Here is a 23,595-nt window from a genome sequence, read left to right on the forward strand (position 1 = left end):
TCAGCTGTGGAACGACCAAAGCCAGTACTGTGTCATGCTCATTTAGTGCCGATGGATAAAACTTTCCCTAAGGTTTGGCCTCATAAAACTCTCACATGCACTTCTTTCTGCACCAACTGTTAATTAAGGACTTTTATTCCGGGAAGTCCAGATGTTTTCTTAATTTTAGTTTGTTTATTTAATAATCTGATTCTGAAAATCCAGGAATGTACATGTGGAAGTGACGTTTGAGTTTCGGATTCGTCAAGGTAACTAGCATTAGTTGTTATTCTACCGGAAGTTTATGCAAGGGCAGTTCCTAGTCCGTATTACTTCAGGGTGAATAAACAAATTAAATTGTACTTTATTTTTCATTACATATATCCATTATTATAGCCGGTATGCTGGGTGTTATTTTTTAAAAATGTCGCACTGTGTTTCGAAAAATGCTTTATTTTCAAAAGCAGTGACCGGATGTGTTTATATGTCCTAGCTAGCTTAACAGCCTTACATGACAGCGTACCGTCACAGTTGCAGTAAACTCATCGGGCGCTGCTTTCTGCACTGACAAACGACCTTGCAGTTGCTGAAACTAACTGAAAATGCTGTCTTATATCATTGGTGTAAGTATAACGTAATGATGAACAGTCAGACTTCTTGTATTTGAGCCAATTCCTTTGCGTTAGCTAAGGCTAATATTAGCTAGTTTTCCTAACCAAGTACAGGAATTTGTATGACTCATTTCTCCTGTTATGGATTAAACAAAAATGGCTTGACTTAAGTTAGACAACGCCCTGCAGAGGTCTCAAACAGTTGGTAGCTAATGCTAGCTGGTGGTGGTCTGAGTCACTCTTGCTTTTGGCCTTTTCTCACAGCTGATCCGAGGCGGCTTTGATGGCATCATCAACCTGATCTTCAGACTTTTCTTCTCAAAGAGGAGAGCAGCCATCACCCTGGAGGACCCCAGCATTAAGTATGCACTACGGCTGTTGGACAAACAGGTAACCAGTCTGAATATCACCGAAAAGTCCTGCTCTTTGCAAAAGAAAACACTGCACAAAATAGTTTGTCTCTCTGTTTACAAACGCAGCAGCAGACGCGTTCAAGCACCACCGTTGCTCTGTGCAGCGTTTTTCATGCTTTTAATTGACAACTTCTTGTGTGTTTTGTTGCATGTTCAGATTGTCAGTCATGACACAAGGAAGTTCCGCTTTGCTCTGCCTTCTCCTGAACACGTTCTGGGTCTCCCTGTCGGTTAGTATGTGCACCCATGCAGTCATTATCAATATTAAACCTATAGAAACTACCATAGCACTAATCACTGTCAAATATATTAACATGTATAAGAACAAAAGACCAAACATATTGTCAAGAAATTAGACACACAAATGATAGAAATAATAAACCGTAGTGCTTCACATGGTTGAACCAGGGTTTAAACAGTTGAGGACTGAGGTGAATTTGGAGTAAAGTAGGGTTTCTTGAATTTGTCGAATTATAAAACAGTTGAACAAAGATGGTAATATTAGGACTACGGCTTATGGTTGGTTTTTATTACTGATTAATCTTTCTCTATTGTTTACTATTTGAAATGTCAAAAAGTTGTATAAAAAATGTCCATCACAATTTCTCAGAGCCCAAGGTAATGTGGTGTTTTCTCTGACCCAAATATATTCAATTTACTGTCATAAATGAGAAAAGGAAACCAGCAAATCTTCACAGTTGAAGCTAGAATCAGACCGTATTACTGAAACAATTAATCAATTATCAAAACAGTTGCTGATTAGTAGTAATCAAGCACATCTGATTTGCAACTGCGAACATCAAAACTAAACTAAGGCTCGCCCTTGTTCACCTGTGTTTTCCTTTCCAGGACAGCATATCTATTTGTCTGCAAGAATAGACGGTAATCTGGTCGTGCGTCCGTATACACCGGTGTCCAGTGATGATGACAAAGGCTATGTGGACTTGGTGGTGAAGGTAAAGCCTTTGGTGGTTTCTGTATATATGTGTAAGTGGTGTTTTTAGTTTTTCTAAACCAGCCTCTCCTGGTGTCTCTTGCTTACAGATTTACTTTAAAAACGTTAATCCCAAATTTCCTGAGGGTGGGAAGATGAGTCAGTACTTGGAGAGCCTCAAGCTCAACGACACTATTGACTTCAGAGGACCCAGTGGTCTTCTCGTTTACAAGGGCAAAGGTGAGCGCCATAGCCTGCTGTCCTGACCCGATGTGTATGCGAAAACAATCAGTGTTTGTAGTCTATTACGATACAATCTGAGTTTTACCTGCCTGATCTGATGCTGTAAACTTCCCCTCCACAGGTGTGTTTGCCATTCAGCCAGAAAAGAAGTCCCCAGCTGTGACCAAGACGGCCAAACATGTAGGAATGATTGCTGGAGGGACCGGTAAGGGAAACTTTTAGTCTTAGCTATAAAAACTTTGGGGTTTTTTAACCAGGAAATTCTTTAGCACACTCTTTGTTTTCTCTGTTAAATGATTATTTGTTTGATCTGCAAATGTTAAATTATCAAGTTGCTTGTTTTTCCTGACCAACAGGTCTTAAACCTAAATACATAATCTGTTTAGTATAGAGCTCTAACAATAATTTGCCTTATTAACTTAACCAGATTATTTTTTCTATTAAAGAAAATGGTGATATGATCCATTCAAGTTTCTCAGTCCAAGGTCACGTCTTCGTGTGTCTTGTTTTGTCCAGCTAACAGTCAAACACCAAAAATATTGCATTGACAATCACATTAAACAGAGGAACGCAGAAACCTTTTTATATTTGAGTCTAAAAACAGTACATTTAAATGATTATCAGTTATCAAAATATTTCGCTTGACTAATTGTTGCAGCTGTAGTTTACTGCCACTCAAAAGAAATCAAAGCAACAAATGGGCACAGTTGAGATTCTCTAACTACTTTTTCTTTTTGCTGGAAATTACTGTGAAACATAATAAATAAAACGGTTGTTATGCTTGGACTATGATTTATCCCAAGTACATTTTATCAACTACAAAAACACTTGGTACAGTGCCAACCTCCGAGGGGAGCTGTTGAAGGCAGAAAAGTGAGGAAAATATAAAATTCAGAGTGCTGCCGGAAGAACAACACCAAACTTCAAACACGTTGCTGCTAGTCCAAGACGTGTTGTGTGATCTTTTATCTCGTTAAGTGCCCAGATTTGTGCACATATTAAACATTCTCACGTTTGATTTTTACTCAAGTACATAAATGCAGTGTAGTAGCTTACACTTATGTGGTCAAAAGTATGTGGACACCAGGAAAATTAAACCCTGATGTGGTTGTTTTAAGACCTTGGACATGAACATGCTGCTCTCACAGCCTCCACTCTGGAACCTGCCTGCATTTGTGAAGTGGGACACTGATGTTGGGCGTGGCTCATGTTGGGGTCGAGGTCATGGCTATGTGCAGGCCACTCATGGAAATACCATTTCTTTATGGACCTGGCTTTGAGCATGTGGACATTGTCATGTTGAACACAAAGCTGCACATTGTTTTCTAAAATATTATATACTGTAGCACAAAAGGCTCTGAAAGCCCATCTTCTATTAGATCCCACATCAAAGTTAGAACCGGTTTTGGTTCCTTCACATGAGAAATTTGTTTTTTTTTTTCTGTGTGCTATTCTCTGGTTTGCATTGGGAGGGGTTCAGTTTAGGTTGATAAGTCACCGTCAGTCATATCTGATCAAACCACACCAACACAGCTGAACTGCTTCGTTAGGTCTGAGCGTTAAACGTTGCATTTTTAACTTTCGCTGTGGCTTATTTTAGTCATGTGTTGCAGAGAAATTTTCTTTGTTGGCTTAGCCCAACCCATGACAAACAGCCCAGACTTCAAGAACACACTGATGTCCACATGTCTGGCCACACGTTGTACGTATAATGAAGGGTTCTTTATCTAAAGCCAAAAAAAAACAACTCATCAAAACCTTTGTTTTCTTACAGGGATCACTCCCATGTTGCAGCTCATCACAGCTGTGATGAAAGACCCACAGGACCAGACAGTGTGTCACCTGCTGTTTGCCAACCAGGTGAGTTTCATTAGCCAGGATCACATGACTCAAGTTATTTGTTCTCCTGTATAATTAATTATATTCAAACAGAGGTTGAACATAAGGTTGCTGAAACTTGATTCTCGCTGTCCCTCCACAGACTGAGAAAGACATCCTGTTGAGACCAGAGTTGGAGGAGATTCAAGTCAACAATCCAGACCGGTTCAAGCTGTGGTTCACCTTGGACAAAGCACCTGAAGGTAAGTTACCTTTCCAAACTCCTGAGAACAAACTGTAAATGATTACTACTCCACAACTATTGCTTTATCTCCCTGACATCTCGGGTGTTTGACACACCTGCAGAGCAGGTGTCAACAGGAAGTTGTGATTTTTTTTTTTTGCATTATCGGTACTTTTTTTATTTTTTATTTATACCTGTGATATTGTTCTGATAGTCCAACTTGCGCATATCTAGGGTTGTTACTAACAGTTTTCCTTATTGATAAATCACACTTATTTTTCTTTTATTAATAATTTGGTCTATAAAATAGTATCAAATGTCCATCACAAGTACCAAGAACCTGAGGGGATGTCTTCAAACTGCTTATTTTATCACAGTAAAAGTTAAAAACCCCCAAATATCTAGTTTTGTTGTCATGAAAACTAGAAGCTAGAACCTGTGATTTGGGCCATTTTGTGTAAACATGATTTCAACAATTTTAAACAGTGCATGCTGGTGATTTAATTTCCAGTTGATCCATTAATCGAATAATTGTTTCAGCTGTATTTCTGTCGTCGTGTGGCATTTCTGTGGGTCCTCTGGAGAATATTAATAAAGAGGAAGTAGCTAGTAATGTTTGACACCTGAGCTCTGAGGCATCTGGTGTTGTTTTCCGTTTTGGATAATTTTTAGAGACTCATTTGCGTGATTTTAAAAAAAAAAAAAAAAAAAAAGGCCAAACTTTCTGTCGAGTCATGTGATCGTTTTGGGCTCAAGACAAGTCCCATGCAGTCATGACTCCTTATTTGTTACAGCAGCAGTGCAGCACGATGTTATGTACAGCTGAAACAATTAGTCTGCAGCTATTTTGATAATTGATTAATCATTCAGGGCATTTGGGTTTTGGGCTGTTTTGGATTTGAGAAATGTAATGACATTTTTCATTTTCTGACCATTTTATGGACCAAATGATAAATTAATCACTGAAAATAATGTTTGTAAATTACTGTGTTATTTGTACTTCAAGTAAAAGTAGAAATACCGGTCAAAAATACTGTTACAAGTAAAAATCATGCATTTTAAATGTTATGTAAAAATACAAAGGTTTTATCAGAAACATGTACTTACAGTATCAAAAGATTAAAAAGTACTCATTATGCAGAAATGCTCCTTTCAGTGTGTATTATAAGTAGTGTATTATTGGATGTAATGGCTTAATGTTATCTGTCCAGTGTGTAGGCAGTTTAAGGTACTTTATACACTACAGTGTGGTCTAACAATAAAGAACTGCATCATATTTTAGGATTTTCATGTATAAATCTTAAGTAATTAGTAAAAGATCAATAAAAAGTACAATATCTATCTGAAAAGTATAAGTCAGAAGTACAGTACTTTCTTTCAATACTGCAATAATGTCTTCTCGCCAGTAGGTGTCACAAGTGCAATTGCAAATTATATCAATTAAGTTAAATAAGCCCATTAATAAAAACCATCAGATGCTCTAAAGATTTACAGATACTGTCAATGACTGTGGCATTAAAAAAAAAACAAAATTTGAAATATAAGTTAATGTAAATGTCCTATTGTTTAAATGTGGTGAAGCTTAAAACACACAATAAATGACCACTGATTAAATCTTGCAGCACCCACTTTAGGTCACACTATGTTGAGTGCGGCCTTTAATAATCCATGTATTTGTGGAAAAAATTGAATGGAAAGTCTAATTTTCCATCACTAACAGGGATCCTAGTAAACATTCTTACACTAAATTAATGCATTTAGCTGACACTTTTATCCAAAGCCCCTTACAATTATTATGTCAGAGGTCACACGCCTCTGGAGCAACTAGGGGTTAAGTGTCTTGCTCAGGGACACAATGGTAGATGGGTCACAGTGGGGGTTTAACACCAAAGGCATGCGTCTTATCCGCTGCACCTACACCACCCCAACGAGTTGTATTTAAACTTTGGGGTATTTTTCTGTGTTTCAGACTGGGAGTACAGCCAGGGCTTTATCAGTGAAGACATGGTGAGGGACCACCTGCCGCCTCCCAGTGACGACACACTCATCCTGATGTGTGGACCCCCGCCTATGATTCAGTTTGCCTGCAACCCCAACCTGGACAAAGTCGGCCACTCCAGCAGCCGCAGGTTCAACTTCTAAATATCCGTCTGCACCGAGGAGTCGAGGTTTGGGCGTATAAGGGTGTCCAGCTATTTTATCTACCCTGAAAACATTAAAGCACTTGTACTGTTGCAGTGGCTATTGCACTATGTTTACTATGTTTATGCCGTGATATTCATCATGCAACAGAATCACAGCGCGGACCAATTCTGGTATTGAGTAAGTGTCATGGAAGGGAACCTTGTTTGGGATTGAAGATGAGTATGTAGAGGAGAATGAAAGCTTAAGTGTTTAGACTGCTGGCTTGGAGATATGGATGCGATTCTAAAACTGTCAAACAAATCCTACTATAGCCTCATTTTGGCTTTAAAATCAGAGGAGTTGAGGAATTACTGGCTGTTTTCTGAGTGCCTTACCACTTGCAACGCGCTTTTTATGCACACCTGCTTAATTTATACAGAATTGCATCAATAATTCCATTCTTGCTGTTGAACGTGTTTACTAAGGTGTACCTGCTCTTCATCTATTGTGATGTTGAAGGTGTCAATATTTTGCTAAAACATGTTCAGTGTTTTGAGCGTGGTTACTGAGAAGATGTATTTGCAAGTCTGGCAACAGCTGCTGCTTGTGTCTGGATATGCAACATAAAGCTCTTGCTACTGAATTTGACGCTTTGTTTTTTGTGTTTAAACTACAGGACTCAGTCAAACCTGTGTTTGATCGTAACAGTGTTGTAGCATCTCTCTGGTTTAAGGGAAATGCTGTTAAAATTGAAGACAAGAAAAACACATTTTCTCTTTTTATTACCAAAAATTTAAAAACGACTTTGGTTTCCATGTTTACTTTCAGTCGTGCTGTTTCTTAAAAGAATTGTTTGACATCTGGAGACTTTATTGGCTTTCATGCCAAGAGTTAAATAAGAGGATCAATACCACTCATGTATAGAGCCGGGAGCTTATTAGCTTAGCATAAAGACTAAAAGCAGATGGGGGGGAAATCTAAAGTTCACTAATTAAAACACATCTAATTGTGTTAATCCGTACGAACACATTTGAAAACAAATTTGTGGTTTTAGGAGAGCGTTGCCTTTTACTATTGTGGTGGACAGCTTTTGGATTAGACAAAAAAAGGTTAATTAGTGAGCTTTAAAAAGAGGCAGACAAGCTGCTTCCAGGCTTTATGCTAAGGTAATCCTCTCCTGGCTCTAGCTTCATATTTAAAAAAAGCAGACACAAGAGTGGGATCGAGCTTCTCACCTAATTCTCGGAAACGTCAAACTATTCTTCGAAAAATAAAAGCTCACTTTCTCCAGTGGCATCTAGCCATGGAGATAAGTTATTTGTCCAGGTTTTGAGAGATCTGCCTGCCTCCCAGATTTGTCTCGATCCCAATTCTATGGTAAATGTAACACGTGTGGCGCTCACAGCATTTTGGGGGGGGGGGGCCCTAAACAGCAACATCTGTCCAGAAACAGTGTCCTGGATGATGCATAAAACATCCTATCAACAGAAAATTATATACAGTGTGAGGACACTTTCTGGAAAAAATCTAAAGAGTGGAGTGGCAGAAATCTCAAAACCAAAACTATCTCTGCAGCTAGATACCACTAGATGGTAAACAAGAGACTGTTTGTTTGCTGTAATTTTTGTGAACTGATGTTAAAAAAAAAACACTTAGAAGTACCACAAATACATGAGAACTTGAGTACTACACTTCCCAAAATAAGCCAGAGAGAAATAACAAACATGCTTGAATAATACAAGGCGGGGGGAGGGGGGGGGGTTCATGAATGCAATAAAATCTTGCATTTTCAGTTCATGCACTTATATTTTGGAAAGCTTCAATAAATATATATGGCCATGAAAGCTATGGCTGTACTTCTGAATGATGAAAATACTGTTAAAGGTCTCACACTACAGAGGTTGGTGGGAGGTGGAGGGATTTGGACTGGCGGTTTGTTCCTCCCACAAAGGTGAGTCCAGTGACTCAAATCACATGCCAGAGTTATGAGTTCCTGCCGCATCGACCTCCGGCGGGCAGACGGAGATCTCTTGAAAAAACTCATCGTCCTTCAGCATGATCTGAAACACAAAGACGACCAGAGAGAATGAAGGAAACTCGGAAACCTAAACTAAATGTTCACTTTTCTAATGACTCAGGTTTGTACACTCCCCTCCCGAGCTGGTCAGCGGCTCACCGTCAGATTGTTAATTCCCTCAGAAAATGCTCCAATCTGTCGAACAGTCCCTTCAGAGTCTTCCATCTGCCAGAAAATATACAAACCAAGGGGTCAGGCATCAGATGAATCCCATCCACAATGCTTTAATCACAAGCCCAAGTAAATCTGCCTGATATTTTAAGAAACAAGAGAAGCTAAACAGAAGTGGAAGTATCTCCGTACCTGTTCCAGGTGGTCCAGGTTCTCCTCGTAGAGCTGGACGCCCCTCTGGAAGCTGCTACTCTTGGGCATTTCCACGTTCATGGGGCAGACGTATTCCTCGCCATCATCTTGTCGTTTCTTCCTCAAAGTGCCAAAACCACCGAATGAAAGGCGTCTAGGCTGGAGGAGGAAGGAGACAGTTAGCGGCTTGACATTATGGGGTTTGCTGATAGGGAAGCTACAGATCTTCTGTACTTGGCACCAGTTTCAAGAAACCAATAGCAAAAATGCCAAACATTCGAGCTTCTCACTTTGTCATTACTGAAATTAAGTTATATCTGAATATTTGACTGACACACAAGCTGAAGATGTCACTGTTGGCTTACAGTTATTTTCTAATGCAATGGTAATATTTCACCACTCTTAGTATGAAAAACACAACAGATCATCAAAAAAAGACCTTGACATTGACGGACTACAACAAAAACATGTCAAAAGACATGTTTCACATTGAAATACATTATGTTCATACAAAGGGGCGGCTGTGGCTCAGGAGGTAGAGCGGGTTGGCTGTTAATCGGAAGGTCGGTGGTTCGATCCCTGGCTCCCTGGTTGCGTGTCGAAGTGTCCTTGGGCAAGATATTGAACCCCGATTTGCCCCTGGCGGCTATTCCGCCAGTGTATGAATGAGTGTGAATGTTAGTTTCTGTTTGAGCACTTAGGCTCAGTGTATGAATGTGTGTGACTGGTGAATGCAGATGTAGTGTAAAAGCGCTTTGAGTGGTCGAAAAGACTAGAAAGGCGCTATACAAGTACGGAGCATTTACAAAGGATAAGATTTTCTTTATTGTTAAAATACCTTTACTATCATCATTCCTAATTGATCATTGCTGAAACATTCTTAATTTGCATGTATTGTTTCATTTGCCTGAAATCTTCAGATGCAAAACTTCAGAATCGCCACCATAAGGCATGAGATTTACTGTATGCAGCTTAGTGTTACTTTTATCAGACGAAACTAAAAATATAAATCGTCAACAACCTTTTTTCCGATGATGAGACAGCGACATTGTTGACGAAAAAGACTAGACTAAAATATAATTCATAAGATAAAAACGTTAATAAAATCTCTTTCTCAGTATAATGAGGAGACAAAATTACAGGCCATTTTTTCTCCCTCTAAATTTGTTCATTCAGCGGTATTTTTTTTCTTCCTGTGCTTTGAATGCTGGGCAATGCCTGGTGCGTGAGGAAAACGTTACTGTACTTTGGAGGATGCGATCTCTGGTGATGCACACAACATGCTAGGGAGAAAGAGGAGCTTGGTCCCATTTCAAATACAGTAAGGCAGACAAAAAAAACATTATATCGGACAGCAAGCAATGTGGTTATAAGATTTTTGGAAAAAACTACGAACTTGGAGCGGCATATCAAGGCTAACCACCAGGAACTGAGGTAAGTTAATGTCTCCTTTGCAATAAAAATGAGAACAAAGCTAACATTCAAATTTTACAAAACAATTTATATGTGAGATGAGTGAAATAAAGACTAAAATGATAAATATCTCTATTTTGGTTAGAACAGACTGACCAAAATGCTAATCAAAATTATACTAATGAGTGAGAAAAGACTAAAATGATGGTTAATGACTAAAACTAGACTAAAATACTAAAACACCCAGACTTTTAGTCAACTAAAGCTTAATTAAAAAGACTAAATATGACAAAAACCAACAAGGACACAGGCCCACAGGACTAAGACAAAGACTGAATTTTAAAATGGCTAACAAAATTAACACTAATGTGTCCTCAGTGGGATTCAAAAGACTGTAGATATAAAGGGCTCATTTTCAGGTAACAAAAACACAATGATTATACACTAATGAAAAACATGTGAATATTATATTCCATTCCTACCAGTAAATCCCCCTACATCTTACACACTGGTAAGTGTGATTGCTTTTTGATATTATCTGAACAATTTGCAGAATAATCTAGGAGTTAAGTTTTAAATTTGATGACGTTCATGCTAAAAAGTACAACAGTTATAAACAGTCCAGTCTTGTTTGTTTTGTACATGAAGCAGATCCTGATGTGCCACTGGCCCATATGGTAATGTTCACACAACAAACACAACAAGCCATTATTCATCAATAAAAGACCCAAATCAGCCTTGTGTGTCACTTGAGAGTCCTGCAGAAAGGCTGCAGAGGACAATGAATAAAACTATTTCACCACAGTGACAGAAGGAGATTTGTTTGTGACGTATGGGACGGACAGGTACCTTGACCTTGGCAGTGGCAGTGAGGACGGTGTAGTCTGGGTTTTCCAGACAGTCCTGTTTGAGCCGCTGCGCCTCGGAGCCGATGAGCAGGTGGAAATGTGTTGCCAGGTGGCGTCTCAGCAGGGTTTTGTTGGGAGGAATGTTGAGCAGAAGAGCGAGTCCCTCCACATTGAAGCGGGGCTCCAACACCTTCAGAGCGGGCAGACATTTGAGAAAACATCATGATGAGAGGTCAAAAAGGGAAACAGAACAGAGAAGGTTTTTAAATACAAAATAAAGTAGTGTTGTCTTTCTAAAAGCATAAAGTCAGGCAGGACCACAATGAAATAAGTTAACTTTGTCATCTTACTAGCGTCTTACCTTGGACAATTTGTGGTTTGCCAACGCACTGTATACCAGGTATACCATTAATATTATTTCTTAAAAAATATTGAGGTTAAGTACAAAAGTTCCACAGCAGGTTTAAATCTGTGCAGGAGAGATAGGAAGTTAAAATCTTATACAAAGTCCCCTCTTAAAACTCAAGGCCAGATAAACGGGATTACATTAACTGAAAAGTATTTCCTAAAAGAGGGTATAAGATAAAACATTAACATTTACCCTAATTTACCTATTAATAGTTTTTACCTTTTCTGTGAAAAGATTAGGAATCATTGTTTCATCTGATTCAGTTGTTTAATTCTCTTCTATGTCAGACAGTGACTGCCTAGATCTGCATTGATAAACGATGGTAGGTTTGTGGAAACACCAGGGACAACTATGACATTTAAGGTTCAGGACTTTATCTTTCTAACCCTGACACAGTCTGATGTGATGTATTTTTATAAATATATTAATATTTTGATCATATTTACTTAAAAACGTCCTCCAGTTTGCTGCTATCAGAGTCTGTATCCCCGCTGGGTTTGTTAAATTTCATCTAGTTTAACCATCTAATGCTGATCCTGTCCCCAGCCCTCTCACCATCAGCCCTCCATGAACACCGCTGCCCCTCAGATTTGGGGCGTATTCTGCCAAATCCACAGACCGGAGCCACTCCATCACTCTGTGGTTGGTCCACTGGGAGATCTCTGCAGGCGTGATGTTATTCTGGGTGGGAACAAGGGAATAAAAATCCACAGTTCAGTGGTCGACACGTTCAAAACAGCTTTAAGACAAAAGGAAGAGACGAGTTTGGGTTGTGGTTTGCTGTGCGATACCTCATCAGAGGGTCGTCGCCTGAGACAGTTGGGTTCGTAGGAGTTGAGGCGGAGGACCTGAATGGCCCTCTTGATGCTGAGATGATGGAGGACACTGCCCACCTTCAAAGACAGCAAGTCCTCCTGGGAAACAGCATCAAACAACAAAAGAGTTATCACAAAGTCATGCCACTTGAATGATTTATTTAGTGGATAGGTTCAGTCAGTATATTAAAGAATTATTAGGAAGAACTTTTGCCAAAAAAAAATTTAATGTCAAGGATTTTTCCAAGCTTCCACACAGGCTCCAGTGAAAGGTGACCAGGTTTTAAAAAGTTCTGGCAGCTCACCACCGTCATGTAGTGCAGCATGCGTCCGTCAACACGAGCCTCATCAAAGTGACTTTTGTACTGCGGGAGGCCGATGTCATCCAGCCACCCTGACATAAACAACATCAATCTAAATTAGTCGAGGAGGATAAGTACAGTCATTTTTACTAAGTACGCTGACGTCACACTCACTGGTCACCCAGTTGTGGTCCAGCTTGCCCTTGAGATCGTCCTCCTCCGACGACCCGAGAGCCTGCAGAGCCAGCTGCAACTTTTTCTTGTGGAGAGGCTGCTTCATGCACAGCTCCTAGTCAGGCAAACGGGAACACAGAATCATCACACATGCATGAAACTTTTACGAGCAGCAGCAAGCAGTGGTGGAACAAGCACTCCGATCTTGTACTTCAGTAAAAGTAGCAGTACGCACAGTGCAGTAATAATCTGTGACTAAAAGTCATGCATTAAAATTTTACTTAAGTACAAACGTTTTAGCATCAAACTACACTATAGAGTAGCAAAAGTAAAAGTACTCATTATGCAGAATGGCCAATTTCAGAATTATGTACATTATCTGATTATCATTATTGATGCATTAATGTGTAGCACTTTAATGTTGTAGCTGATAAAGGCAGGACTAATTTTAATTCTGTTATATACTGCTGGGCGCCTCATATATTTCCCTGTGGATCAATAAAGTCTTAATCTTAACCTCTAATATTACATCATAATCGATTTATTGAAAAACTGAGTACTAACTAAAGTTGTCAAATAAATGTAGTCAAGTAAAAAGACAACATTTACCTCTGAAATTAAATGGATTAGAAGTATAAAGAAGCAGAAAATGGGAAGTACCAAAACATTTTTGCACAAAGTACAGTACTCGAGTAGATGTACCTCCCTGGCACTTAGAGCAAGTAATATAGTGTGAGTAAAATGTTAAGTCATGCTGTATCCCATGTCTTCCCTTTGGCCTTGTCCAAACTTTGAAAAGTTAACAGCGAGTTTTAAAAGAGTAGAGTTGTTGTTTCTGTCCTGTTTTTATGTTGTTTTGCTTCAACTTTCAATACTTATCTCTAGTTGTTATTGTCTTTTTGTGTTTATGGTCTATTTTTATCATTTATGTGCTTTTGAGTACCTTTTAAAGCAAAAAATATATTATTAAAATTCATTATTATTAGACTTGGAAGTTAATAACTAAGATTTGGATGTCTTAACGTCTTTGTACTCGTGTTTGCAGTGTAACAATCCTTTAATGCTGAGTATCAGAACCTGCCTTGCACAGATTTGTGATAGAGAAAATGCATTGCTGTGACAATAACATCCTAAAACTCCTACCTTCTCCAGATCGTGTTGTGACGCCTGCAGTAGTGTTTGTCCTGATTTGATCCAGCTGTGACCCTGGGCAACATATAACCCGAGGCCCTGCTCATGCAGCCACGCACAAACATCATCTTTACTCCACCGTGAGAAAGGAACATCAATAGCACTGACAGAGACAGAGAAGGAATATTGATCACAGTAAATCAACTGGTACAACCTTGACAAAACAATCACGTCATTTTAGGAGACATACTGAGAACTGTTGCTGATAAATAACAGCATTCAATATTTGCAGCTTGTTTTTCCACATTGTATTATAGATTACACCTACTTCTGCTTAGATTCACGTGACCAGCCGAGTCGAGGGCCAGCTGTGGCTCTGACTCCGCCCCTTCTGAACTCCATCTCTGCTGCATCATCGAGGTTGAAAGAGGTAGAGTGACTCCTCTTTAATCTGCAGGAGTTTCAACATTATAAATGACCAAAAATCGTCGTCTTATATTACTTTAAGTACCGCTGACACGCTCCTGAATGTTACCTGCCAAAGAATTTCCTGAAGCCTTTGGACTTCTTTTTGGTTTCAGGCGAGGACGCCAGAGGAGCTCCATCATGAGACTTTTGCGGAGGAACGCCGGCCAAGTCCAGGTGCTCTGTGCCTTTACGTTCTGTTACAGCTGTAGAAATAATTATTATAAACGTTAACATGACAACTAACGTACTTCAAAAGACTGGTCCACCCACTATGTCTGAACAGATCAGATCAATAAAGGACTGTAAGCGTCAAAACAAACTACAGCACAACTACAGAAGCACCACTATGGCCCGATGTTTAACTAAAACTAAGGAATTTAACAGCTAACACCACCCATGCAAAATACAACTACGGCAACACAATTTACAGATTTTCTCATTTACAGCAAATGAGAAAACTTGGCGGGCAATTAACATCAAAACGGCGTCATTGCAGATGGTTTTAATTCATGGATAAGGGACAGCTGGATGGAAACTCCTCACACCAGAGCAAGACACAAGAAACTCTAGAGAAACATCTTCTCAACAATGATATAGAGCAGTGATTCCCAACTTTTCTTGTGAAATACAGAATAGTTTAAACTCTTAACGCCCTTAAATTTATTCAAATTGAAACAGTCAAGACGAAAATGATCATTTGTTTGAACTTTTTGATGTTGTAAATATGCAAACTGTGACGAGCATTCGCAAGTAAAAAAAGTTGGGAACCACTAATTTAGGAAAAAGTGGGAAAATATATTTCTCTATTAGAACAGTATGACAGTATTTGATCACCAGAGGTCAGCTACAGAAATATAAATGGTCACATTGCAGTGTTCCTACTGTCTTTATTTACATCCAGCTGTATTATCCAGTGTAGCCATACTGCAGGCCAACAAGACCGCTCCGCTCCACTGTACCTAAAACAGGTGCACTGACACTCAGAGTGCGATCTTCACAATTTACAGGGCCGTGAAAGAAACATGAGGATCAGTAACAAAACATCAGACACATCTCACAATTGTAGAAAAGATATGATACATTTTAGTAGGTTGAGGAGCTCAGAGTCACCTAGGTTTGGAGTGCTGGCTGTTTGCTTGCCTCCACGCAGCTTGAAGAAGCCACGGCCGAAAGAAGAACGGGCTTTCTTTGTGCCAAAACTCTCATCACATGTGGTGTTTGCTTTGGTAGGAGGCGAGACACCAGGTCCTGCTTTATTTTTGGCCTATGAGAAAGGAGGGGGAAAAAAAACACATAGGACAGTAGAAAAGTAAGGATGTGGCAAAAGATACTCACAGAAAGGAAAAGGAAAATGTAATTGCAACATTTTACCACTAGGTGTCAGAGCAGGACAGGTTCATACAGTGTGTGAACTGTGACTTCATTAAGACTGATAAAAGAAGCTAATACACTCTGGCAGTCATTCATTCAAACCCAGGACTACCTACTCACATGGATAAGATTCACAGCGTGCCACATTTAAAGGTCAAAATGAAAATTAATGGCTTTGAGTGTTTAAGCTCATGTTATTTTACACTGTACACTAGAGACTCAACATGCCTGATCTTACCTGGTTATTGCTGCCCGGCTGTGGGACGTTTAAGGAACTGAAATAACAAGAACGAATAGTATTTACAAATCTACTAAAAGAAAAATCTAGTTCATGTAAAAGTTTGCTTTAAAAGTTTCCCTAAAACAATATTCAAAAGTCTTTCTCATGCATAAAGAACAAAGAGTCCCTTGTTTGACACCAGGCAAAAGGATAAACAAAGCCAAATTAGATTTTCTTCTCACAGCTTCACAATTTACAATCAATTTTAGATGGACTGCGTAAAGGCCATGCACACTCATAGTGCACCCACACAGGGGTTTTCACTTGAGCTGCTTGATTAGACTTCATGTTAGAACTGTGTGGGTGTGCACAGACTTTATTTGATTAACATCTACCTGACGCTCCATATTACACCTTCATTATTCTTAATAGTGGACGGAGTCAGATGGCCTCACATTCCCAGCTTCAACCTGAGCAGAGGGTCTAATCAGCCAGAATAATCTGAGTGACATTACACGTTTAGTGAATGCTATATTATTTAACAAAAGTAACTTATTAGTTCATTTAAACAAAAATCTCATCAGTCACAAACTGTTCATGACACACTATGCTTTTAGAAATGTCTGTGAAAACACAAGCTTGAATCAATATTTTGCACAGGTATTTTAGTAATAATAATAATAATCTTTATTTGTAGAGCACTTTTCAAAAACAAGTTACAAAGTGCTTTAACAAGTGTAAAGACAATAATACCCAAGAGACAATAATACAAAAACAATACAAGATAAAAGCATGTGTATTATGTGTAGTGTATTTAATTTCACATATGAGATGAAATAAAGCAGAAGGAGGTTTTAATAACATGTAGGAACAATAATCTGAAGACTAGATCTGAAACTCGTGATATAGTTTTACCTTTCAGCTGCCTTTAACTGCCGTTCTCTGTCCAAGTCCTTCATTTCAGAGAGCACTGCTATACATGGAATAGACTGAGCCAACAGACAGCAACAGAAAAAAACATGATTAATTCAACACATTCTCTCAAAGGCTGGAGATTTACACAGCTTTACAAATAATAACCCGAACAGAAGCTCTGAATTCCTGGTAGAAAACAATTTCAGAGTGGGAGGCACTGAAATTGAGCTTTTGTAAAGGAAGTCTACCGTCTGGGGTTCATCCTGAGTGAGAATTGTTTTCACAGAGGTTGTGTTTACCTCGCCGGAGCTCCTTCCTGCCTCCCCCACCAGGGTGACCTGATCCACCTCCATGGACACAGGAACCGAGGGATCATCTGGGATATCGTCATAGTCGTCTTCCTTCGGCTTCTCTGAGAGAGTACAGTTAGGACAGTCATCAGGGACGTACTGCAGCGTAAAACCCAACAAGCTCTGCTTACTCTTTTTCTTTTTAAACTTCATTCACCTTTTTTTAAACCTTTGTGATATAAAGCATATAGTACCCAAATAAATCTGGAATCATTTCATGTTTAAGATAAATTTATACGTGTACTCTATCCTGACACATATATAAAGAGTGGAAAGAGTTTTATGTAAAATATACATCAGCCTTAACAAAAAATGTACACTGAATCATATGTTCAGTCCTCTAAATGCTGTCATCTACTTTACAAAACAGTCAATGAATGAATCATACGTGCTTTTCCTTTACTTAACAAAACAGTCAATGAATGAATCATACGTGCTTTTCCTTTACTTAACAAAACAGTCAATGAATGAATCATACGTGCTTTTCCTTTACTTAACAGCATTACCCTGGTGTGAACCACTGCAACGTAATTCCTAATTACTTCACCACCATTCATTTTAAATGTATGGTAGTAGTGGAAAGAAAAGAAAAAAGAAATTCAATTACTTTCCATCAAAATGTTGGAATGTATTGTCTGTTAGTGTTTTAATGTTATAAACTTTCTAGCATTGCAGTATTACAGTTCTGTAGATTTCTGAATATTAAATGATTTTGAAGTTTGGCGTCTCAAATAAAAGAACATAAAAGGTCAACTGTAATACAGTATCTTATCAATCAATCATTTTATCAAATGCTGACTTCTGCATACAGTGTACATTCTTTCTTTTGCCATTTGTATAATATTAAGTAAATGCAGACTCAGTTGTAACTTTTTGGCAGCCTTAAATGTATAATAAACTGTTTATTTTGAAAATGATTAAAATTCAGTGTGTCACTGAATTTGAGTATAACATTTTGTGAGCTTTGCATAGAGCCACTTGTAAAACACGGTTGATCCCTAAACATTGATTTAATATTGATAGAGTGACAGCAATGCCAAATATCATAAATAATTGGTGGCAAATAATGAGTAGCAATTAATGTGATTGATATTTAAACATAGTCTGACCTTTGACCAGCTCCTGCACTTTGTTGTACTTTGTAAGTGACTCCTCCAGTTCTTTTATCCTTTGTTCCTGTAGATAAACACGCATCGGGTTCCAGTTACCACAACTTTAAGTAAATCAAAGCGGCTGCTCAGCTGCTGCATCTGACCAGAGCATCACACCACACCGTACCTTCTCATCGTTGGCCGACGCCAGTGTCTCCAGCACCCTCTTCATCTTCAACGCCTCAGCATCTGAAAAACAAAACAAAGAGCACATGATTTATACTCGTGGAAGGCTTAGTTAAGCTTCAACTCTCCTTGGCTCTGAAACCAGCCAGCAGAAACCAGACATAATGAAGCCATTGGGCCTCAGTGTGCTGGTCAGTAGGGCTGCTGTTTCAGCTTGTACCTTTCTGTGTGTTTCTCAGGGAGCGTTTACAAGATTAGAGGGTGTTATGACGTTGACGTAGATTCGTAGGGTTGGGGTTTGAAACCATTTAATCAATCAGAACACAATACTGATTCTCATCAAACCTTCATACCTTTACAAATCTATTTTGGTTCAGATTTTAATAACATTAAAGCTGCACTAATCAATATTTTTACATTAACACTGGATCAAATTAAAACATTTATATAGTGACTCAACCAGAGGAAAAAAAACTTCACAGTTCTAGCGTTTTAGCATCTTTTAGCTCATTGTTTTGGTTTCACTGTCCACATCTTTACTGTTTTGGTTCACTCTCAACTTTATTATCAGCGTCATTTACAGAATATGCAGCTGTTCTATGTATATTGTCCAGCACCAAACGGCAGACAGACAAAGTTAAGAGACTAGCTGGTGAACGTAGTGGAGAAATTAGCAGCTAGATACTAAGAGCCAGATATTTCCTTTAGGAGTTGGTAGAAACAAAAAAAGAGAGCTAAAAACAGAGTAAATATTGGACTTACATTCATCAAGTAGAGAGAAACACAACAAATTAATTTTAATAGTGTTTCTTTTCTGCTCGATGTGTAAATAAGCAATTGTTTGCCATAACAACTAAATGACAACCCGAATGCTTTGTAAATTACTCTTTGCTTGTAAAATAGGAGATAAAAGATTTCATAAGAGGTGCATTACACTCTGATCTTAACAACTTTGACCTGGATCTACAATTATCTCAGCATGGAGGACTATTGGTTGATCGAATCCTGGTTTAAGCGCTGTGCTAATGAGCATCTACTACGCTGACCTTGAGCAAAACTTCCTGTTCTGTCAGTGACAACGACCTCTGATCTTAGTGAAGAAAAGTCAGCAAATAGCATATTTCTAGGTATAAGTAATAATTTACACTGACCACTTTATTAGGTACACCTGTTCAATTGCTTGTTAATACAAATAGCTAATCAGCCAATCACATGGCAACGCATTTGCATTTAGGCATGTATGGTCAAGAGGTATACATGGTCAAGACAACTTGCTGAAGTTCAAACTGAGCATCAGAATGGGGAAGAAAGGGGATTTAAGTGACTTTGAATGTTGCATGGTTATTGGTGTCAGACAGGCTGGTCCGAATGTTTCAGAAACTGCTGATCTACTGGGATTTTCACGCACAACCACCTCTAGGGTTCACAGAGAATGGTCTGAAAAGAGAAAATGTCCAGTGAGCGGCAGTTGTGTGGGCGAAAATGCCTTTTTGATGTCAGAGGTCAGAGGAGAATGGCCAGATTGGTACGAGATGACAGAAAGGCAACAGTAAATCAAATAACCACTCGCTACAACCAAGGTGTGCAGAATACCATCTATGAACGCACAACACGTCGCACCTTGAAACAGATGGGCTACAGCAGCAGAAGACCACCCTGGGTGCCACTCCTGTCAGCTTGGATTGGAAAAACGTTGCCTGGTCTGATGAGTCTCGATTTCAGCTGCGCATGTGTGTGTGTGTGTGTGTGTGTGTGTGTGTGTGTGTGTGTGTGTGTGTGTGTGTGTGTGTGTGCGCGCGCGAACAGGCAGACATGTGTAAAAGACTCCCCTTTAAACGCCATTCCTCTATCATCAGGGTGGATAAGATAAGGTCAGAAGTGGGTGGAAGAAGTAAAACAGATCTGTTTGGTATGGAACAGATAAGGAGTTTTTTTTTTAGTTTTTTTTTTTTTAAAGGGCCTCAAATCTACTTATTATAGTTTAGACTGTGTGAAATGCAAGAAATAATAATTAATGGAGAAATCTAGATGAAAGACAGGTTGCTGGAGGAGGATCTTGTGTTGGTGGAATGTGAAATGTCTACTTGTGTAATCCTCATAAACCCTTTTGTAATATTAGAGTTGGACTCCACGAAACAACTCCCACCTCTCTCTCCTCCCTCAGCCCCGTTGTGGCTCTCCACCCTCAGTTTGTTCTCGTCCTTCAGCCTCCTCAGCTCCACCTCTCGCTCCTCCAGCTGCTTCTGCAGGAGCTGCAGCTCCTCCTATAATGAGAGAAGATGTAAAAGCCTTTATTCTTCAATTCTTGTCAATTTATCTGTGAATCCGCAGAAAAACAGAATCATTTAGTCTAGGTTTTCATTTTTTATCTGCCTTTTCATTTACAAGCTTTTAGTGGCCAGACACATATTGCTAAGCATATACAAACTCATAACGCACGCAAAGTTAACCCATGAAATTAGTACATCACAATAAATGTAATAACAAGGCACCCAACTAATGGCGAACTATTTTTTGGATTATCAAATTAATTGTTTAATCTATCTACTACAAAATAGGCAGAAAAGCCCATCACAAGTTCCATGACTCCAAGGTAATGTCCTGAGATGGCTTATCTTGCTCAACCAATGCTCCTAAACACAAAGAGTTTTAAGTTTAGACATAAAACAGAGAAATGCAGCTAATCCTCACATTTCAGAAGCTCAAGAAGAAGAGAACGACTGTTACCGGGTTATTGCGTTTGTTGTTCATTAATTTCTGTCGAATCATTCCAGCACTACACCATCATTTACAAAGTGACTGTAAAAGGGGAGGGACTCCAGCAATTTAAAACAGAATGGACAAAATCCTAGCCTTCATTTTGAGCCTGTAAGCAGGCTGATGTTAGCATTTAGCTGAAAGCACCTCTTGATCTTGTGTCAAACTTTGGAAAGCTCCTTCAGAGCCACAAAACACATACCATCATTGTTTTAAGTGTATTTCATGTGTTAAAATCATTGGAGTGCCCCTTTAACACAACATTAGTAAGATTTAGTCAGTCAGTAGGTCAGTTAGTTTAACACCCTTATGCTCTATTTAACACACTGTGGGTCTTGTGAGATGATTCAGTGCAAACTCATGAGATTCACTAAACTGTGGACACACCAAAAAAATGGACAAGCATATAAAACTGCCACAAAACGACTCATGAAAAGGTGCTCATAAAACTAACTGTTCAACTTTGAGTGACTGAAGCAAACAGCAGAATTCTGTAAATATGTTGTTTCAGGTCTACAGGTGTTAATACAAACAAAGCTAAAGAGGGGATTTGAACCTGGTACACATCCTGAAACCGGTACAGGTGGAAACACTTACAGCGAGTGTGGTGAAAGTCAGGAAAGCAGTGTGCAGCAGTGGAGAAGGAGCAGGTTTAGAGGATCTTAAGGGCCAGAAAGGAGAAGAGTACAGGCTAGAGATTAAACCTTGTTCACCTCATCGCCACTGAACTGTTCAGTGTTCTGCTTTGGACGCTTGACAGGTTAGCATGTTGCAGAAAGATGTTAAAATCACAGTAGGAAGGGGGGAGGAGGAGCAGAAGAAAGGGGGGGGTACACGAGAAGAGAAATGATGTCATGGAGAAAATCACAAGGCTTTAAACATGTAATGATGCATTTCAAAGGTCAAGAATAAATTCAGATATCACGTCAGCTTTAAATGTAAAGGAATCACGTGTCTACTAAATGAACCTTCAGTAATGACCTGCACACACTCACTTTGGTAGCTTTGAGTTTCTTCTCACACTGCAGTCTTTCATTCTCTATGTCAGTCACCCTGAACCGCAGGTCCGTTACTTCCCGATATAAGCCCTAGGGAAAATAAAAGAACTCCCGTTACCCATTAAACTCAGAGAGAAGCCTGCTCTGGGGAGGTTTATGGACACAATGTGGGAGAGAGTTCTGAAATTTTTTAACAGGGGGAGACTTCCTGCCAAAAGCACCAAACATTATTTTCGGACTCATGTCCCATAGGAGAAAACTTGAGAAGCTCCACACATGGAGACAAATCCTGGACTAAAGGGAAGTGTCATGGTCAATTATTGCAAAAATGCTCAATCAGCAGCAGTGTAGGAGGCCTGAACTTTGGAGAAACTGTCACTAATTGTAATGTGTATAGGAGTACTTTTACATCCTTTTCAAAACAGTCTTTTGAAACTTTGAACTCTAGGCTGTTTTCCTTTAGTTTACACTCCCTTTGTTTACAGGCATAACCATTTATTATATTTTTCAGGATAAAGAAATGGCATCATTTGGCATGTGAGTGGAACTGTACATACACGTTTTATGGAAAAATGTTTTACACAATGCCAGATTGTTTGTGCTTGTGTCCATAGTTACACAAGGTAAAGAAAATTATCTAAAATTTTTATATAAATTTATAATAATTTATTCTTTCTGGTGCTGCAATTTATTTAAAGTTGTTGTGTTGCTGTGATTAGACCCCCCCCATCTCATTTGTGCATTGCAGAATAGTGTCAAGCACAGTAAAAAGTTTTAGTATGCATGCTGACTTTTTTTTGGCACACTTATTGATGTTTATGGATTACTTTTAATAAAAGAATTTGATGATCATTATGCAAGATCTGGAGATACAAGGAGCACTTTCTAATATGATTTCTTAACAGATTTATGAATGTTTATCCTAAACAGACACTGGAAACTGCTCTTGTTGTGACTGAGAAGATCTTTGACACAAAATTAATCAATCAGGTGCTAAAGGTTAAACAAATACAGGCATCAGAATACCTGAGCATTGCTTGGATGGGAACGACATGATGTGTTCTTTAGGGTGTCATTTAAATCTTAATGGGGGCTAAAATAAATACATTCACTTGCATTCAATTCCGTTAACTCCCTTCTGGCTTTAACTGTCTGGAAACACCACTAAATAATATTCACCTACTCTCACAGTGGTGTGGGTGTGGGTGGGGGGTTCTGGCAGGAAACAGCTGCTGGAGCTGTATGGGTGTTTAAGCCTCTTCTGTAACCCTTAAAGAAGTTCACCCTGCACCACATGACAGATCTATGAGTCCTCCAGTGGAGTGAGGCAGACCTTTGTGACTTTACAACAATGACTGTGCTGCTGCCAAGATTCAGAGTCACACATCAAATAAAACAAAG

General features: G+C 39.0%; 2 protein-coding genes across 4 annotated transcripts in view; one reads left to right on the top strand and one right to left on the bottom strand.

The window, feature by feature from the left end:
• Positions 1–442: 442 nt before the first annotated feature.
• LOC123984673 (NADH-cytochrome b5 reductase 3) lies at positions 443–7,009 on the top strand. The gene is made up of 9 exons (XM_046071697.1): positions 443–602; positions 855–980; positions 1,161–1,233; positions 1,853–1,959; positions 2,048–2,177; positions 2,302–2,385; positions 3,955–4,040; positions 4,162–4,261; positions 6,212–7,009. Exons 1-9 carry the CDS (start codon positions 582–584, stop codon positions 6,382–6,384), a joined length of 900 nt encoding a protein of 299 aa, XP_045927653.1. The 5' UTR covers positions 443–581; the 3' UTR covers positions 6,385–7,009.
• Positions 7,010–7,131: 122 nt separating this feature from the next.
• The window catches only part of LOC123984672 (liprin-beta-1-like), a 35,715-nt gene continuing 19,251 nt past the window's right edge, over positions 7,132–23,595 (bottom strand). For all 3 annotated transcript variants that reach the window (XM_046071695.1, XM_046071696.1, XM_046071694.1), the window contains 17 exons: positions 18,441–18,502; positions 18,272–18,338; positions 17,112–17,224; positions 16,813–16,886; positions 15,916–15,952; positions 15,417–15,570; positions 14,374–14,509; positions 14,167–14,289; positions 13,851–14,001; positions 12,708–12,822; positions 12,537–12,625; positions 12,208–12,330; positions 11,972–12,097; positions 11,009–11,197; positions 8,747–8,905; positions 8,543–8,608; positions 7,132–8,426 (listed from right to left, as the gene is read on the bottom strand). In XM_046071695.1, coding sequence (XP_045927651.1) covers positions 8,337–8,426; positions 8,543–8,608; positions 8,747–8,905; positions 11,009–11,197; positions 11,972–12,097; positions 12,208–12,330; positions 12,537–12,625; positions 12,708–12,822; positions 13,851–14,001; positions 14,167–14,289; positions 14,374–14,509; positions 15,417–15,570; positions 15,916–15,952; positions 16,813–16,886; positions 17,112–17,224; positions 18,272–18,338; positions 18,441–18,502 — 1,874 coding nt within the window. In that variant the 3' untranslated portion in view covers positions 7,132–8,336. The remainder of the gene's footprint in view (positions 8,427–8,542; positions 8,609–8,746; positions 8,906–11,008; positions 11,198–11,971; positions 12,098–12,207; positions 12,331–12,536; positions 12,626–12,707; positions 12,823–13,850; positions 14,002–14,166; positions 14,290–14,373; positions 14,510–15,416; positions 15,571–15,915; positions 15,953–16,812; positions 16,887–17,111; positions 17,225–18,271; positions 18,339–18,440; positions 18,503–23,595) is intronic.

Source organism: Micropterus dolomieu, linkage group LG16 (genome assembly GCF_021292245.1).
Source record: "Micropterus dolomieu isolate WLL.071019.BEF.003 ecotype Adirondacks linkage group LG16, ASM2129224v1, whole genome shotgun sequence".
NCBI lineage: Eukaryota > Metazoa > Chordata > Actinopteri > Centrarchiformes > Centrarchidae > Micropterus > Micropterus dolomieu.